This window comes from Morus notabilis, unplaced genomic scaffold (assembly GCF_000414095.1).
Source record: "Morus notabilis unplaced genomic scaffold, ASM41409v2 Scaffold1219, whole genome shotgun sequence".
NCBI lineage: Eukaryota > Viridiplantae > Streptophyta > Magnoliopsida > Rosales > Moraceae > Morus > Morus notabilis.
The window spans coordinates 312,526-333,005 of NW_010360067.1; the positions used below are offsets into that span (position 1 = coordinate 312,526).

Here is a 20,480-nt window from a genome sequence, read left to right on the forward strand (position 1 = left end):
AATATTTGTCTCTAACATTAAAATTAACGAACGATTTTTGAAATTAACATAGATAATCACATTATTGCGTGATAATAGAAAATTTCACAAAAACAGTTTCGATAAGAACAAGATGCAATAATTTTCAACGGGTTTTAATAACAACAAAGAGAAAATTTTACATAAAATACAACCACTTTTGTAAAAGTTTTAAAGTATCACGTGATGGATACATGATTAAAATTAAATTCTAAAAAATCCATCGTTAACTTTATTTTCAGTGACCAAATGGTAAAAATACAAAAACTCAAAGAATAATATGTCAAAGTTAAAAGTTCAATGACTAAAATTTACCATGCTTTAAAGTTCAAGGACAAACAATGCAATTACCCATTACTCTATTGCTTCTCTTTGAGAGATTGGTATAGTTCTTACAAAAAAGCCCGTGGTGCTTCCAAATCAAATTTTGACTCTCAAACTTTAGCGCTCTTTAGAGACGGCCTCTAAAGAGAGCAGGTGAATTAAAGAATGCCATTTCTAGAGATTTGGTAATCAAATGTACTATTTTTTGGAAAATGTAAGCCTAATCTTCACAATAAAATAGAACGAATTAAAATACTAGATTTTTAGAAGTGGCATACACCTTAGTTTTCAGGGTAGTTTGTAATAAGACGCGAATGTTCTTGTGTTTCATACTCCTAAGTTTACAATCAAAACGGCTCATAGTCTGGTTCACTTAGACTATCTTCAATATAAATAAATACTAATGCTAATTATACTTTTAGCATAAAAAAAAGTGTTAAAAGTTATACTATTTTCATTTCATGCACTAATGCGTAACGTCATTTTAAATGCTAACTCTACTTTTTACCACACAGTGAGTTTTAAAAATTGTAAAAGTAAACTTTTGATTTTAAAATATTTAAAAATACAAAAGTTCCAATAATTAACAAAGAAAAAATAAGCATATCAACTGATAACAATCAAATGTCAAATTTATCATATGTTATACTTAATAACAAATTTATTATAAAGTATACCATATAGCAAATTTAGTACAATAAATAACACTGCATTAGAGGGTATAGTTTATACTCAAATGCTAAATTTACCATTGGCATATCAATGAGATGTACTTAGCCACTTAAGCTAGAAATGGAACTTACTAGGCTGGAGGAAATTCCCCCACCATTCTCATCTGTAGTACTGAAAGATTTATCTTAATGACAGATTTGATTTATACAAAAAAATGGTAAATGCAGTTCACCTATTATTAACAGTGAAAACTATACTTTCATTTAAAGAAAAATTAAAAACTAGACATGATCTCATCCCTTGTCCTCCAAGCATAAACAAGAAAAGTTACAATCATACTTAAAATTTGCAATCGGAATAAAGATGCTAGTCTGACCTATTAACCTGAAAAACCTGCCGGGAACATTAAGAACTGAATTCGGTTAATGGATTACACGTTACATTTACACACAAGATTAGGCAAGACATTAAAATTACTAGACACCAGCCCATCTATGTACAGGTTAGGCTAATCAGAGTAACGTGGGAGAGCCTCACTCAAATGCTATAGACATGAAAGTATCATCATCCAAGAACTGATCAATTTTAATCACGTCGTCATCAGCATCCGCTATTTCTTCTGAATCGATCAAAGCCATATCCGTTACCTGACAATAAACCAATTGGGTAAAAGCTCATAAACATAGTTCTAACATCTAAAGAACAAAAGTTGAAGAGTATACTGACCAGAATCAGAGTCATAGGATGTTAAAAAAATGACCGCAATAATAGAAACCTTTATATCTTCCTAGGCATGGCAAATGGAGGAAAGTTTTTTAAAAAATATGCTCTTTAACTTCTATTTTCAACTATAAAGTTGGGGGTGAGGATTCAACCACTGTTATGAAAGTTTTCATAGTCAAAATGTAGCATTTTGCAAGTTCACGTTTTTGTTGAAGATAAGAAATTGCCTGTTAAGATGCAATATCTGTCTGGTGGCAGGTTTATGGACATAGGGATGTCTGTTCCTCTAACTCTATTCTTCAGGGTATGGTTTTGCAACAATTATCAAATCTGGAGCTTTTTTTTTTTTTTTTTAGATACAACACAGGATTGAACCCGCAACCCCCACCCCACCCAAACCCCCCAGTGCCACTAGACCAAGAGGTCTTGGGTGCAAGTCTGGAGCTTATAACACAAGTTATTAGGATTAAGGGACGGACGTGCCAAAGAATTGAAATAATTTGCAACTTCCCGCACTTTCTAAGCAGGGGAAAGAACCAATTGCAAGTAATTTGTACTAAACAAGATGGATGATCATCTCATAAAGATAATGATCAAGCTACTCATACATAAAGCAGCCCACAATTAAGAAAACAATCCCTTAAAAAATACAGACAGAAGTCATATTTTACCTTGGTTTCCTGGAGTCCTTGTACAACATTTAGCACTCTGCGATACTGAGCACGTCCTTCGGGATATTGAACCATGGACTTCACCCTAGTGAGCGCTTTTTGTAACCTTTCCTCGGTTTGTTTCCTCCCCTCCTTAAAGAAATCATATTCATCCTCTTTTATGGGCATGCTTGGTAACTTTGGTTCCTTGGGAATTGCATCAGGTCGAAATCCCCGCAAACCGCTCCCTTTACGTCTCCAACGTAATATAACCTTGTCCAGAATCCCCACCGACCAAACAATAGCTCTATATTGTTTCCTTACCTGGTGTCCTCTTACATGTGCCTAAAAACAATGAAGTCAAGTTCAGCATTTGCTCATCATCAGTCACTCATAGGGAGGTTAGCTTTTTTAAGACGTTAATAGAGAACAATTTCTCCACCGAAAATAGATCCTATAACATTTTCTTTTCATCTTCTACAAGGTTAACCTTAAAGATCTAGTGGATTATAGGAAACATTAAAATAAAAATATTCTAGAAAGTATCGAGAATTTTCATGGAGCGATGATGATCAAACCTGGATTTTAACAATTCTTTGCCGAATCAGCAGGAATTCTTTTCTCTTCTTCCAACCACGGAACTTCTTCTGTATTTGTACAGCAGCAGAATGAGCTAGTCTATCATTTTGTCCAGACTTCCTTGACCTACCAGCCAATAGTGAAAGAGCTCGCTCATCTGACAATCCACATCCATCATCATCATACTCATTTAATTGTTTCCTCTCAAACGACTGCATCCTGAACATCTGATGTATACGATCAGCAGCTTGTGTGGCATTACGTACAGCAGTAAGTGAATCCTTTAGTGACAGTGCATCCGGCATTTCACCATAAGTCACAGGCGTTGCTTTCCGTTCTGAAACAGTTTGGACAGCTTTTGTTCCAGAGATTTCTGCACCTCCATCTTCCTTTGAGTCGTTCACTGATAGGGAAGAGAGGTGGCTTGTCAGGGAAGACTCTGCAAGGAAACCAGAGATTCCTTTGTGTCCATTCACAGATGCTAAGTCTGCTGCTGATCTACCCAGCGGAAATTCGGGAGACGGATCAGTCACAGCTCCAGAGGCCGCTCCTTGAGATACAAGGAATGCAACTGTGTGCTCTCTGAATTTCATGAGTTTAAAGCAAGTAGATAAAGATCAGCTATACTGAAAATTTTTTAAAAAAGATCCTATACTGACAAGATTTTTATTGGCAGTTTATACATATTGTTAAAAAAAGCACATACAATAACAGTGTTAATTTTTTAGCATGCTTTGGAGTGGCTTGTGATAACTTGTGTAGTCTGCATGTAAAGAGGACGAGCTTAAAACTTAACAGCTACAACAAAGGAGCGCATGTTTGCCTTACATGAATGGGAAAGGGAAAGGGAGGAATGTTTCCCTTTCCCACATATTTATGTGTTTTCTTATGAAATAAGGAAAGGTAATTTAGAGGGGTCCGCATGAATTAAGGAATAAGGTAAGAAAAGACAAATCAAAAACTACACCTTGGTATTATTTCCCCGTTAATTGAAATAAATTCTGCATTTTATATATGTATGTATATATATATATATATGCCCTATCAAGCCAATGAATAGTGGACAAGGTTATTGTAGTAGTTATATTACTAAGATTCCGATTCCCAACGTTAGTAAACACTAGAAAGGGAATTTGAATTGTTTCTAATTGAAATAAAGCAAATGCTAGAAAGGGAATCAACGATCTGGTTCTTATTCTGTTTCTTTTCTTTCCAAACCCATGACAATTCTTTTTATATTCCAATACATTTTGATAAACATGCCATAGAGAATTTTGGGCCTTTGTCACCATTAGTCCCTATGAGAATTTTGGGCCTTCGTCACCATAGTCTATGCGTATGAAGTTTATTAAAAGCAGAGACATCTATACATATTTAACAGAAACATATGTATGTACGTATGCATGCATGCATGTATATTACATGCGTGCATGCATGCATGTATATTACACACGCACACACACGCAAAAGAAAGTTTTAAGTTTAGAAGCCCTTGCCTGCCATAGAATGCTGCCCAATGAAGGGCAGTCCACCCATTAATATCACGGAAATTAATGCTAACTCCTGCGGTGACAATGGGCTTTATGGCCCAATTGTAACCAAGAGCAGCTGCTAGATGTAATACACCTTGCCCCTCATCATCTAATATATTTGGCCCTTTACCATCTTCAGTTGCTTTCTGGAGTAGCCACGAATAAAGTTTCTCTTTCATCAGCTTAGTAAACAGATGCTCTTTCACCTTATATTGGGATAAATCCTTCTCATCAGCCTGGTCTACCTTCTGGTGACTTTCCTCTTCCTCCTTTAATGATATAATTTTACTTATCAACGTTCGTTTCTCCACAGTGGATCTAAAGGAGAAGCTTGTAGGGTTGACAGATCCAAGATGCAGTAGTCCCTCAAGTCGCATGTGAAGACGCAATTCCACTGTGTTATCATTATAGATATCTCTAATATCTAAATCCTTTGTTGCACCACACTTATAATCAAATTCCCTAACTTCACTACAAGCTAACCTGTTGGAACAGGTGACATAGAATGGAACTGGCCCAGCCGTGTGTGGTGGAGCATAGCAACAAAGAATCCCATCAGCTAAACCCTCAGCAGGACCCTCCTCCTCCCCAAACATACAAGACCATTTGTATTTTTCTACCTCTTGCCGACTCTTCAAGAAAGTTCCAATAATCAGAACCTGTTTTCCAATGGATAGACATTAGATTCAATTCATGAAGAGAAAAAAACCATTGACATTTTACATAAAGGCATATAATATAAATATGTGTGTGTGTGTTTGTATGGATGTATGTGTATCAAAATATCTACGGTGCCATGACCACCATTAGATCTAAAATCAACGAGCCATAATTTGTAGATCCAAACCTTATTTTGTTTTATGGAAGCAAAATTTTTACTGATGAAAACATTATTGGAGGATAAGATATCCTCTGAAAAATTATTGTCAGTGAAAATAACCATAAAACTAATGACCATCAAGGTCCTCCAGCTAAGAATAATCAAAGAGAATGGAAAAACTTTAAAATAGCTGTAGACGTGCATAATGAATTAAGACATTCTCTCCTAACAAATGCATAGGTCCTCCTGCTCCAGATCGGTAAAAATACTTGGACCTTAAAATAGCATCTCCCAATTGAACAGAAGATGCCTTGAGAAAATCAGGAAGAGAAAATAATGAAATAGGTTAAAGCACCTTAATTCCAAAAGCAGAAGCAGCAGTTGAAGAATATATGATGGTGCACTTATTACAAGCAAATACAGGGATGTCTAAAAGAACAAAAAGAAAAATAAAATTGTTTAGCATGAATAACGATAATATATTTGACCTTCTGAAAAGATTTGTTAAGTTCAGCAATAAATAAATATATAAATAGAAAGCTGGAAATATGAGTACAACACGCTTTTATTTTTGTGAAACTAAGTCCTATCATAATTTGCATATACAGAGATAAATTATCTGTGGAAAAAGAAAAGAGAAACAAATGCTTGATACAATTTAGAAAACAGTCAAGAAAGTTATCTACATTTGGTTACTCATCGATTAACTCAATTCAAAGCACAATAGATATCTACAAGGTTACAACATTTTACTTCGTTTCAATTTCTTGTTAGAATGAATAATACAACATATTAAATACCTTCGGTTGCGAGTCTGTGAAGCCCCACTTTGGCGAAAAATCAATTATGCTGAAGAGCTGATCCTGGGAGATAGAGGGACTCAATGAAGAATCATCAACCACATTTTCAACAGTGCTCCATGGGATACCAGATGAGGACTGCATTTGTAGATCATCTACCTCCCCAAGTTCCTTGGTGACCCACCGAGAAAAGCTGTCAAGTTTCTTCAAACCCTCTTCCCCATCTAGTAGCTGTTGTCTCAGAGTGAAAGCATAGTTGATATTTCCTTCTGTAGAATTCTCCGTTTGCTGATCTAGATGGCTATCCAACTGATAAGGAGATGATGTCAAACTTGAATCAGCAGTACTATTTTCAAATAGCATGTTCTCAAGATCGTATGGCATTTCCAAATTTGATGACTGTTCCACCAATCCTTTTGGGAGGGGCAACAAATTGTCCTCGAGTGAAATCTGGCAAAATATCATAAATCCAACACATATGAATAATGTATTTGGAGAAACAAGATTTTCATAATTACAGGCAGATGCAAAGTAATTCGAGAGTATATGCACAATACAGCCTTTCATATTACACACACAAGCGCGCGCGCGCGCACACGCACACACACACATATATTTAGAAAACACAATTTATTAGATTTAAACTGAAACAAGTACAATGCAATTACAAGGCAACAGGATGGATGAGGTATCCACAATAGAAAACAAAATCAGAAAATGCATTCTACATAAAGACACACTCAAACAAAAACAAAACTCCTAAAGCCAAAATGTAACACCAATCAGCCTTTCATACGTATCAGGAAATCAACTCTCTTGTTAACTACAGCTATCAGGATATCAACTCTCAACTAAACTTGATGATGCCATATCACCGCCATTCTGAATGATTAAAGATCACAGGAGCAATGATTAACCATGTGCAATTAAACAAAGTAAACCATCATTAGAGACCTAACCATAGTAAAGATAATGTGTCAAATTCTTATATGATAATTCAACTTCAGAGTGACATAGTTTATAACACTGGGACTTTGGTCACCAATCTAGATATTCCTCAAACACACGTAAGAATAGGAAACACGACCCCCCCCCCCCCCCCCCCCCCAACAACCAACAAACAAACAAACCCCACCCCCTTCTGCTTTACATGAAACAGCTTGTGCATTTTAAAATGTTTCATTGTTCGATGTAAGCACCCCCCAACACACACACACACACACACACACACACCACCCTTCCAATGCAAAACAATGAAAAAGAAATATGGAAGTCCTAGAGACTTTATCAATCAAGGCCTACAAGATCTTTAATCACTTAAAAACATATAGGCCAGTTTACTGAAAAGAGATGACTATTATTTCTAATCTAAATAAACGGTGCTCTCTCAGGAATTTTTAACAGTCCTGGTTTAATAATAAGAGAAAAATGTTCCGCATAACTTGGTGGGACTGCTTGTAGGCTCATTGTCATTCCCCCGAAGGAAGCCAGTGCAGGTTGGGGTGGGGACCTTGCAGATGAAGCTATTTGCCAAGGCAGTTTAATTTTACTTTGGCACAAGAAGCAATATTATAATTTATTCTACCTTTCTATCTAGTGTTTTATTAAAATGTTGAATTAAAAAATTTACCTGATGACTTGAGCGAAAAAGAAAATTATTTCATTCTTTCTGAATTCAAGAGCAAATAAATTCAGCTAAGCAAATTTCAAAGAAAATGATAAAGGGCATCAATGGTGCCTGCCCGAGAAGCATAACTCAAAACAGAGTTGGTCCAGCACATAGGCCCACATATGGGATCCACCCCATGTGTGTTGTCATGGCCAATACCACTAATGCCCAACAGCTTGATGTCAAATTTCATCATTGAAGAGAAAAAAGGATTTAAAAAAAAAAAATCATATGCATATAAACAGGAACTAAATTTCAGTTTAGGCCTTTTCAAACAGCTCCTACGAAGGCTATTAGAAATATAAGTATACATGTATGTTTGTATATGTATACATGAAGGGGTTGCTAAAAAATCTAAAATACAAGAAACGTTAAATACCTGCCAAGTTGAGTAGTTTGATAGAGAATTGCCAAGCTCCTCTTTGGTAATGCTTTCCCCAGCTAAGAGCCTGCCTGAAACCAAATTTTCTTGTTCGTGTACAACTCCTGTGCATGCAGGTTGGCTGGTTGACACTGATACATGAGAAGGTACAGTATTGAAACCTGTAGTACATTGTTCCAGGATCTCTTCCCATGATCCCAAACCAAGTGTGTTTTGATAGCCGGTTGCACAAGTAGCTGGCTCACTATAGTTAGGCCTATCTCCCTGAAAGTGTGGAACGTAATTTGCTCCATGAATTGATGACTGCCCTAAGTGCCCTTCACGAAGGTCTAGTAGGATCATCATATAACAGGTTATGAGATGGAGCCACATATTTAATACATAGACAATTAAAATCAGCAAGAACTATATTAAACAATTACTTGAATTCGGATGCACAGAACCCATATCCATTTTAAGTTGCAGCTGTGGTGACTCTAAATATGAATGCAATCTAGAACTTGCTCGGTGAATATCCCCTGCAATTAATATCGCGTAAGTAGTGAAGAACTGCCAATTCATGAGGCACGGTAATTGAGGATAGAAAAGTCATTACAGTGCATCAATTTCATTTGTCTCAGAAAATATATTAGGGTCTAACTGAAGGAGACACCAAATTAAGCAGAGAAAAAGTGATCTCTAACAGCAAAATCAGAGTGTAGAGTACCAGAATCAGCATCTTCACATAACGATGTCAAAGTACTGCTTGGACTTGTGTAATCTGTGCTGCCTGAAGGAGCTTTATAATGACTTGTGGAAGAACTAGAAGTCTGAGGGCTGCCTTCTCGGAGACTTTGTGAAACCTCATCAATCTCTCTAATGCCTCCAATATTTGTCCTATTTCCCTGATGATAAATTGAGAAATCTTATATAACTATTGTTTTAGAAGAATATTGAGGGTGCCAAAATACGACATATTTGACAATGGAAAGTAAATCTGCAAAGGATACAAGACAAGTATAGAAGAAACTGAGACAGATGGGCACATGCTCCGATTATTAAACAACTTATACCTGACATATGAAACATTTCAAAATTGGGAAGGTTCCTTGTTAGAAACAAATAGTTCGAGAATATGAATAATAATAAAGCATTCAGCGATATCTAGTCACTTCAATCAATGTCAAAGATCCATTAATAGATATTGTTGCAGTATAGCTATCATTCTCTCGTTATATTATGGTTCGTAAATCATGAAATATGTCAAAAGATAGTATCAAATTTTACAGTTTGCTAGAGGTTGTAGCGTAGTCTGTTGGCTCTAAACTGACCCTTGAAACAATCTAAAATTTAATTATACCCTAGTCCTAAGCAAGCCATAGTTCCAATACTAAAAAATTTACTACTATTGCTCCAGCAGCCCCGACACAAGAAGCTACAATAGCTACAACTGCTACATCAGAAAATACTATTCGTCGTTGACATGGTTACCCCCCAAAACCTTTCTTGAAAAAGTTAAAGTAGAGCACTAAAAGAAAATCTCAAACTAAAGAAATTTACCACCCATATGGAAAAAAAAAATGGAAAGAACTATGTCCACTGAGGCAAACCATCAAGATGACAAGTACAAATATTCTGATTTGAGTGGCTAGGTATAACCAATAAGGCAATAATGTCACAGATTATTACTGAATTGAGGAAAGATCAATTAACACCTAGTTGCTAACTAATCATTGCTTTCTAATTTCAACCACTAATTAGCTTAAAAATGAAAACTGCAGTATACAGATTTTGCCATCTTAGGCAAGTGTTTCAGCTAGATAAAAGTTTGACATAAATATTAGAAATCCTCTGAAGCTCTTCCAAAATGGACTATCTGAAGAGGCAAAAGTAACAATACCAGTATTCCTTAAAAATAATAACACAAGTACACTAGGACAGCAACAAAAGCAACAGAAAGTGAAGCAATATAAAAGAACAAAAGAAGAGCAAACACCTTTACTTCCAAGTAGTGAACAAAGACTATGTGCATCAAATCCCTGCAGCAAAGAATTATCATAGAATCAAAACTTGTAAACAGAAACCTTGAGAAAAACAATCATGAAAAGCTTTACAAAAAGAGTATTATTTCCTTCAAAGAAGGTCTAGCTTCAACACTGTGAACATATATGTCTCCAAACAGTTAGAAAGGAACACCACTCTAGCATTCTAAAACATAAATACAAATAAAGTAGAAATGTATTGCGAGGAGAAAATTGTAACTATAGCATATGTCCTGAACATGAATATAACGTTGAATCTACATGTGAACTAGCAAGATAAGATGAGCAAAGGGGAAAAAAAAATCTCAACCAAAAAAACAAGAAGGAAGACATCAATAAATTCATAGAAGTATTTGATTGTAGAAGATAAAAGAAGTTGATATGTATGTATGCATGTATGTATGTATGTGTGTATATATAAGTTTTTTGAACTCTTGTTTTTGCATAATGTCTACTTACAAGAAAGAAGATGATGGTTTTAGCAATTACAAAATAAGCCCATGAGGTCACTCAAAGGCACCAAATACACAGAAGAAATTTTAAGCAACATGAGAAGAAAAACTCTTTATTCTCTTCCTTCTTTTAATAATATATTATAAGCAAACCAAAAAAAAAAAGGAGGATGTTATAGGTCATGAAACGAAACAAACTATGAATGCAATAACATTCAAAGAACTTGCACCCTATTGTAGACTGTTTAAGGAGTTCACATGATGATGAAATGCTCTTTTGTTTATGGGACCATATTGATGATGAAATGCTAGCATACACACACAAACCATGAAGTGTGCACATGCACATTACAATAGAAGACTGCATCACAAAATATTCACACTTACTCTTCAAGCATCCAATAGCATCGCCTTTGAAAATTTTCATTCTCTTCTCCATGAGCATAGTAGCAATGTAGCACATCAATGCTTCCAACCTAAAATAGCTTTAAGTATGTTACCTCTCAGACTCGGTAATGTTTACACAAGTTAGATATTATTTATTCCAGTAGACAAGCTTAAGCTTAAACTCAAAATGCAGTAAGGTTAAAGGTAGACAACCTAGGATTACCTTTAACTTCTCATGAGCCTCTTTCACAGTCTTTCCATCTTTTTTCTTTCTCCAATTATGTCCATCCTTTCTAAAGTATCTTAAAACCTTTCTATCAAAAAGAAAAAGTGAACCACCTGGTGTGGTGGCCTATGTGTCAATATATGATACTCCTATGGGTGCATTTATGCCAATAATTAAAAGCATAAAAGAAATAAATAACCTTGAAAAACAATCTGTTGCAAAAGCAACCCAAAAATGTATTCATGACATATCAACCAAGCTCAAGGCATTTAAGGATATATGGATTTAAACTCATGAGTCATGACAACTTGCTTTCATACATGTTATAAAGAATTATTTTTTTATACGAAAAACCTTTTCCATGATAACTTAATCAATTATTTTTTTATACGAACAACCTTTTCCATGATAACTTAATCAATTACAAGAAGAAAAGGATGAGACATCCCAAATAAAGATAAAGGAAGAAAAACAAAACACAAAAAATGAAGACGTTGATCATCCTAGAGAACAAACAGACAATTTAATTTCCAGTTACATTTAACTTTTTCTTTTTTTTATACTCAGAGATTTACCGAGCCCACTTTGTGAGCCCGAGTTAGAAACTGGAGCCCTCCACCAAACCCTACAATCTTTGGAAGGCAGTTACATTAAACAATTTAAAGAACATTTAACACTAACAAGACAACAATCAGAAGTAATTATGAAAGTTATATGAAAGAAATGATTAACCACTAAGCTGCTTGTCCATGTAATAAAACAGCCATTTCACCATTTATGATTCATGAAATCATAATTCAAAATTAAAAAAAAAATCCATAAATAAAAGAATAATACTTGGTGGCCTGTTTGGGGGCTCTGATGAAATATGAAACTTTTGATAGTTACAAAGAATTTCACAAATTTCAGCTGGGCGTAACCAACGATGTTGCGCCTCTGATAGTAATTGTTGCATATCTGCACATAAGAAATCAATACTTTTTGTCAATGAAAAAATCATTACATTCAGAAAAAGCTATAAAACAAAAGGCAGCAAATGATATTAAATAAACTCTGCCTAAAGGATCATCTTTGTCACTAATATTGCTTGTTCATTGACTAAGGGTGTCCTTTTGAAACCCAATTGCATGCTATTACGAGGCAAGATCTCGATGAAATGGAAATAAATGCAAAGCTCATTTGCATGTGAGTTAGAGGCAAGATCTCAATATGGTTAAATAAGTGAAAAATCCTTTTTGAAAAAAAAAGGGTGAAAAATCCATAAATGTTGCATTTGGGTCTACAACAACTATCATATTTTTCGACTATAATGCAGAGAAGTAAATTTTCTTGCATTTGGCTCTGCTCTACATTTCTTTTTACTTTTGGGTCTTAAAAATCATATAGAATATCTTACCTTTATATTTGCAAAATCAGTGTTCATGTTATTTTTATCACTTATCGTCTATTAGTTATTCTACAAGTTTGACAACCAATATCCTTCCCCTAATTTTGTGTTCTCTGTATCCAAAATTGAGGTACATAGTGGAAGACATACAAAAAACTTCTATCCGAACAAAAAGACTCAAGAGTATAAATAAATGCTTCACTGCACTCAAAGCAAACAAGACATTTAGATTTTTTTTTTCCCCCCTCTATCCATGGGCTACAAGATGGTAATTAGATTTACATTCAGGATAAAAAAATGCTTTACATTTCCAAGTTTCAAATTACAAAATAAGCTCCTTCCTTTCCCTTGTTTTTATTATAAAACCATAATTCCACAACTTTGTTTCTCTGCACTCTCCAACTTAATCAATAATTCAAACAAGCTCATATCCATTCTTGGAGTTCCCTGAAATTCAAAGCACCAATGCTTCCAAGTCTTTCTCTTAGCCCATGATATCAGTATAGACAAGAATGTTGCTAAATCTATCCTACAAAGTTCCTCATACCGTTTGTTTCTATTTTCCGTAAGACTCTTTTTCATTGGTGCAAATCTTTGTATCAGTGTTCCAAAAATTTGGCATAGGGAAACAGCTTTTTCATGCTAAAAAACTCATATACCTTCTTCGGGCCACGTGTTCCACTTACTACACTTAAACCACGACTTAATACCACTTAAGAAATCGCAACAACTATAAACTTGCAAATACCAATTAACGTTCTTTTGGACAGGCAATATTTAGAGCCTCGAGACCTCCAGTAATGTCTTGAGGAAGGACCATATGATGATGTTTGTAAAATATCAACAACAACAAAAAATGGTGATGACACGTGAATTTTGACCATAATATTCTACTGCACAACATTACACAACGCAATAAAGTCCATTGGGATTAATCCTTTTAGTAGCCTAGTCCTAGATTGTAAAACGTTTCCCCTTAGTCTTTCTAACATTTTCCGCCTAAACGTAAAGGCAAACATCTGTTCATAAATTCATATAAGGAATACAATAATTGTTGCTTCTAATTCCTAAAATTTATCTGACCTATCATCTTAGCCCCTTTATGTTAAAGTTCAATAGAAAATGCTAGAAAGTACTGATACCTAACTTTTTTAGCAAGTTCAAGGACTCCTGCTCTGGAATTCGTAAGTTTATGTACTAAAACAAGACATATGCAATAGTTTAGGGATCCGAGCAACCATAAAAGAAATCTTCATCCTATCCCGAAACACCTAATGAGAACCATTTTTTCTTGGATTGATTTCAAAAATTCCCCCCGAACTATGACCCTTGTAACACTTTACCTCCCGAACTTTGAAAAGTAACGCCCGTTCCCCCCAAACTTTGTTCCGTTAACAAGTTTTCCCTTTCTGTTACAATGAGTGACGAAATTACTACGTGTCACTTATTTAGTGAGAATTGAAAGCGCAATTACGCTTATACCCTCCTAATCAGATAATTCTCAATTTTTATTGAAAAATTTCACCATCTTCGTTCCCCGTTTTCCTTCTTCTTTTTTCCTCATTTTGTTCCCCATTTTCCTTCTTTTTTTTTCCTCATTTTGTTCATCGATGTGGGATCCGGTAGTGAAAACATCACACACGAAGAAGAATCCATAAAGACAATTTTATGGGTGCATTCAGTATAAGGTAAATCATTTAACATTGGAAGAAAAAGCTTTTGTATATTTGGGTTGAATCTAGTTCATTTAAGTTTGATTGAGGCTGTGGGTTGAATCTGTTTCATTTTATGATTGAATGCAAAATGAAGAAGAGAGAGAATGTGGGATCTCAATTGTGATCTTTGAATATTCTCTCTTAAAGAAAATGCCTCAAGGAACGCTTGAAGTTCTTCTTGTCAACGTCAAGGGTCTTGAGAACACTGATTTTTTCAGTAAGTTTCTTGTCACATTCCGTCTTGGATTCATTGTTCTGATCATGTTTTTGATCTTGTGTCTTTTAGGTCCTTTTTTTCATGATCTTTATGTTGTTCAAGATCTAGGTTTTCTTTCTTTATCACTTGAAAGGGTTGTTGCAGGTTAATTTACGATAATACCATCCTCAAATGGGTCATGGGTCATGTGCCTGACACGCGGCGAATTCTTTCACTCATTATACCAGAAGGGAAAAACTTGTTAACGGAACAAAGTTCGAAAGAAACAAATGTTACTTTTTAAAGTTCAGAAGTTAAAGTGTTACAAGAATCATAGTTCGGGAGAATTTTTAAAATTAATACTTTTTTCTTTTCTTTTTTCACAAGATCTCCACTTTCAACCTGATCAAACTCACAACTATTCCCAAAATCGTATAAATCCCTAATTCAACCTCTGTACTGATTAAGCACCGTACTATACAATTCATTGCAAATAGAACTAAGCGTTTTGCTCAAATTAGTCGTACTACTCAGCCAAAGTCCTTAATCTGAGCTTAAATATCAGTCTTCTTCAAACCATTTCCACTAAACTAGAACCAAATTCCATAAACATTCAAATTTAAGCGAACCAGACATGACGAAAACCCAAGCAATTAGCATTTCAAAGCAAAAGGAGAAACAGAAATCTGACCTAGTCGAGGGCTGAGACCGTAGGATCCGCGCTCCGCCATGGATTGGGAAAGCGAAGAACAGAGAACGAAACCGAGTGAATCAGAGGAGTGATTGAGGCCAACGAAAGAAAAAGGGCAGCTGAGAAGACGCGGTGAGAGCTAAAAAGGAAGAGAGAGAGAGAGAGGAGAGGAGAGAGAAAGAGAAAGAGAGCTTTCGCAGAGACTTCGTTGCCACTATATGAATGTATGACGTAAGACTAAAATTACAGGCTTGACCGGCAAATGTGAAATCAAAACAAACATGTGTTTCATTTATTCTTTTTTTTTCTTTCATTTATTTTTTTTGCCTATTTTTTCAACCTGCGAAATTGGAGGAATTAGCAGATTTTTTTTTTTAAGAAAATAAAAATAGACCCTTTTAAAAAAAAAAAAGAATTAGACCATGACGTTAATTAAAAGTCAATTTTGGAGCGATCGAACACTTTCCTTGTGGGATCATAGCCAGCCATTAGAGGACATTTGGTGGAAATTTGGAGGAAGAGAGTTATCCCTCGTGTTTTTTGGCACAATTTATGGTAGGGCAGGCAAATATGCACTACCGTAGGGTTAATTTCAAACCAAAGATGAAAATCTGACGAATACCAAATTAGAATGAAACCTCCCACATATTATTCCTACATCATTTATTCAAATAACATATCTGAGAACAAAAAAAAACTCAAGCTGCCGGCCAGCCCACCTCGCGCTCCACCGTCGTCCTCAGACTGACCCCTCTGGCCGTCGCCACCCACCTTGGTTTGCCGTCGAACGTCCATCCCGTAAATCTCCGGCGCGGGTTAAGATCAGATCTCGTCGTGAAGTTGCTAGCCGCCATCTCTTTCTTCTTCCATTGAAGACGCCGCCGACTCGAGATCTGATACGCTACGGCAGAAGATCCGCCAACGCGGTGCTTCTCTTCCCAAGCGTAGCCGGAGTTGAAGAAGAACAACCAGATCGATGCTTGTCGATTAGGTCCTCCCAGTGCCCAGGTCTGCAACGGGGAAGATCTTCGCCAGCCAAATCTGTCTTTTTGTTTTTTAGATTTTGTCTCATGAGTTCTGTGAAATTCCTTTGAAACTAGAGTTATAATCAACAAAAAAATTAATTGATTGAATTTGATTTCACATTAGTTTGATCTGTATTGGCCTATCCCAAGAACACTAATCGGATAAGGAACTTTTTTTACTAAAAAATTGAAGAAGAAACTTGATTTTTTGTTGAGTATATCTGGTAAAATAATTTGCATTGGAACGGAATTGAGGTGGCTTTCTTTTTTCACTCTGGTGTGACCCTCGCGGATGAAGCTTTGCGGGTAGGTGGCCGGCGGCGATGGGAAGCTCAAAGTTTTTTTTTTTTTTTTTTTTTTTTGAAGAGTTTTAAGGCTCGTTCACTTCGTTAATTCAAGTTTAGAATTTAAATTTTTTTACAGTAAAAAATTCTCACAAATAATCACATCTAATTTTTTTATTACAGTAAAAAACTCTCACATAAAATCACATCTCAATTCGAATTCTAAACTCGAATAAGCGAAGTGAACGGGGCCTAAGATAATTTAGGCCCCGTTCATTTTGCCGATTCGAGTTTAAAATTCAAGTTTTATTACAGTAAAAAGCTCTTAAAAACAGTCACATTTAATTTTTTTATTACAGTAAAAAATTATCACATAACATCACATCTTAACTCGAATTAACGAACTAAACGGGCTCTTAGACTAATTTATTATTCGAATTTTTAATTTAAATTTACATGTAATTTTTTAATATAATAAAAAAATTAAATATAATTATTTTAAAAAAAATTATTATAATAAAATTTAAATTTAAAATTTAAATTAATAAAATAAACAGGTATAAGAGTTTAGACAACTTTTATAATAAAAGGTTAGGATTAAAAATTTAATTTGATTAATACTTGTGATTTATTTTGATAAAAATTGATATTTTTTAATGAAAAGAAAGATACGATTAGATGTGAGAATTTCTATTAGAATTTGATACATCTTTTTAATGAGTCATTCAAAAGCAATCCACAGCTAATAATTTTGTAAAAGTTACTTGAAGCCAAAAACAAATTACTTATTAGAAATTAAACTTAACTATTATTAGATTATTTTTTACTGAATGAATATTTAAGACAATTATTTTTTAAGAAAAAAACTTCTCTTTCGAGGGATCTCTTTCCCAATACTTTTTTTTTGTGATTTGAAAAACCAAAATTTCTTCTTGCTCATGTCTAGTGACGACGGGAGGTGGAGGAGTGCTTACGAGAGATAACTTATGACGACAGAGGCAAAATTGCAAGGAGCTTGCAGCGGAGATGTTGCCTCGACTCGCATGGTGGAGCGACAACGACAGATGGATTTGGGCTTGTGGCAGCTCGCGAAGTGGCAGGTGTTACGCATCTAGATGGGTTGCAAAGGAGTGAGCTGTGAGCTCGACGCTTTTGGTTTTCGAAACGTTTTTTAGTGCGGAAGTATGATAACGTGGATCGTGTATAATAAAAATTTTTATAAAATTCTTTAATACTCTATAGATTATATTAATTTATACAATAATAAATTAATCATATTAATTTATAAATATAGATACTTAGCAAACGATTAAGTGGATGACTTAAGGTGTTTGACCACAAACAGTCCAAGCTCTAAGTTTTCTCAAAAAATCCAAATCTTGCTCATATAGTCCTTAAAATCTGCAAGACCTAAAGTGTGAGCTTTAATAAAGAACTATCGGATTAGATTACTCGCTAATTTATATCTCTTCACTATCAACACATGTATGCAAAGACTTTAGGAATTTGAAGAACTTTTCTTCTCTTTTCTCTCACTCTAAAATTTTGCTACCTTAGAAATTTTTAAGAGTAAAAATTATCTACTCCAATTTTCTATTGTTTCCTATTTATAGAACACCAGTAGCACCCATTTGTTTTAACTTGAAGACAAAACAATAGAAAAATTGGTTATTATTATATTTTAATCTCATTAAAATATAGTTTTTCATTTAATTTTGAAAACAAAATTCTCTCCATTCACTCTGCTATATGGCTGGCTACACCACAAGGAGACTCCCTGTGGTTGGCAAATTTGTAGCAGCAGATAGAAATTTCTTCATTTATCCAATTTTTAATTTTAACTCAAATTCAAATGTAAATAAAGTCATACATCAATTTCTTTTTAAATTTGATTGGAAAACTTATCAAACAAGTAAACCGGATACTTTGGAGAATAAGCAACTGAATCACAGTAGGATTCTACCTGTGTCACACGCCCCCTGCCCCTCCCTATGCCTGGGCATGCGACCTCATGTGATCCCACCACAATGTATTTCAAATTTAATTTAAGGATTAATTTCAAAAATTCCCCATGAACTATGACCATTTTAACACTTTGCCCCCTAAATTTTAAAAAGTAACATCCGTTCTCCCCGAACTTTGTTCTGTTAACAAGTTTGCTCCTTCTGTTACAATAAGTGATGGAATTGCCACGTGTCGCTTATTTAGTGAGAATTGAAAGCGCACTTACGCTTATACCATCCTAATCAGATAATTCTCCATTTTTATTGAAAAAATTCACCATTTTTGTTTCCATTTTGCTTTTTTTTTTCCTCACCTCCGTTGATTCATTTGACAAGTAGCTGGGGATCAACTCCAGAAATTGGAGAGCCAAAAATTAGGTGTAAAGAAGAAGAGAGATAGTCATTGCTAAGGATCAAAGAGGATATTTATGAAGATGATCAGTATAGTGGAATTCGGTGCGACAACTAATCCAATCAAGTCATCACGCTCGATCTTTCTGCTTCATCTTTTGGCTGAGATTATTATGAGCTAAGAGGCAATAATAGTTCCTCACTGGTTAATCTTCACTATTTGAAGTACTTGGACTTGAGTGGCATTGATTTTTATGAGCAGCACTTCGTCCCAAGTTTTATTGGCACTCACTCTCAGCAACTTAGGGTACCTCAACCTGGCTTACACTTCCCTAAGGGGAGAAATTTCTCCTTACCTTGGAAACTTTTCTAGCTTGCAATTTCTGGATCTTAGCGGTAATTCTGAACTAGCAACAAGAAACATAAATTAATTATTAAGAAAAAACAAGAAACATGAATTGGGTCTTACATCTTTCTTCTTTATGACACCTGAGGAAAAAAAAGAAGCAAAATGGAAAAGAAGATGATGAAAATTTTCAATAAAAATGGAGAATTATCTAATTATGAGGGTATAAGCGTAATTACACTTTCAATTCTCACTAAATAAGTGACATGTGGCAATTCCGTCACTTATTGTAACAGAAGGGGAAAACTTGTTAACGAAACAAAGTTTGGGGGGAACAGATGTTACTTCTTAAAATTTAGGGGGCAAAGTGTTACAAATGTCATAGGTCAAGGAGAATTTTTAAAATTAATCCTTAATTTAATTAAATAATCACATTATTTATTTTGAGTGATATTAAATCCCGATAATTCATCTTGTCTTGCAAATATTACAAGGATGACGCAGAGACTCATAGACCTATAATTCTGAGCTCCAATAAAATTTACAATGAATTAAACTCTTTAATTAATTAATTAATTCTATTAATTATAAAAGTTACTCCATTAAAAACTTAGAATTGCACTCTCAAAATTCTAGACATAATTTACTTGTAAGAACTTGAAGTGTCCATTCGATATAGTCATTACATATAGATCAATCCTCCACAATAATTTATAATTAGAGCTAGGTAAAATTCGTTAACCTCTCTAATTACATCTTTATCATTGAGTACCATTGATTCTCTAATTAATAGTGTATTCATAAAACACATTGAGGAATACGAGCTCGTTACTTATTCAAGAACTGAATCAACCCTTAAGGAAATTTATCTACTTTTTCAAAGAAGAATGAATGGATTCCATCTCATATATTAGTATTCTCGGCATCCATTTCATCATGTTTATAAGATACAAGAATAGGATTTAGGATCTCGAAATCCTTACCGAGTAAGTCAAAAAACACAAATCAATAAATAGGAGTCTATTAATAACTGAGGATTAAGATCATTTCATATACGACCATCGGTAGACTCAAATTTGATTTTCTATAGTTAACAGAAATTATCAGAAAATTAAATTGTGTACGTGTCTCAATTCAACATAATCTTATTATGCATAATGCACTCGTTAAATATCCCTCTATATTACATCATTTCATTCTTAATGTGAATGACGTATATTATTAATG

The 20,480-nt window shown here is 34.6% G+C and overlaps 1 protein-coding gene across 1 annotated transcript; it reads right to left on the bottom strand.

Annotated features, from left to right (window-relative positions):
* Positions 1-1,252: 1,252 nt before the first annotated feature.
* Positions 1,253-15,489, bottom strand: LOC21400207 (calmodulin-binding transcription activator 2). Its single transcript, XM_024164117.1, has 13 exons — positions 15,245-15,489; positions 12,093-12,212; positions 11,253-11,368; positions 11,030-11,118; positions 10,145-10,187; positions 8,876-9,053; positions 8,592-8,687; positions 8,167-8,498; positions 6,119-6,568; positions 4,463-5,157; positions 2,966-3,548; positions 2,409-2,732; positions 1,253-1,661 (listed from the first exon to the last, which is right to left on the bottom strand). The coding sequence occupies exons 1-13, from the start codon at positions 15,282-15,284 to the stop codon at positions 1,548-1,550; spliced, it is 3,180 nt and encodes a 1,059-aa protein (XP_024019885.1). The 5' UTR covers positions 15,285-15,489; the 3' UTR covers positions 1,253-1,547.
* Between the last annotated feature and the right edge of the window lie 4,991 nt (positions 15,490-20,480).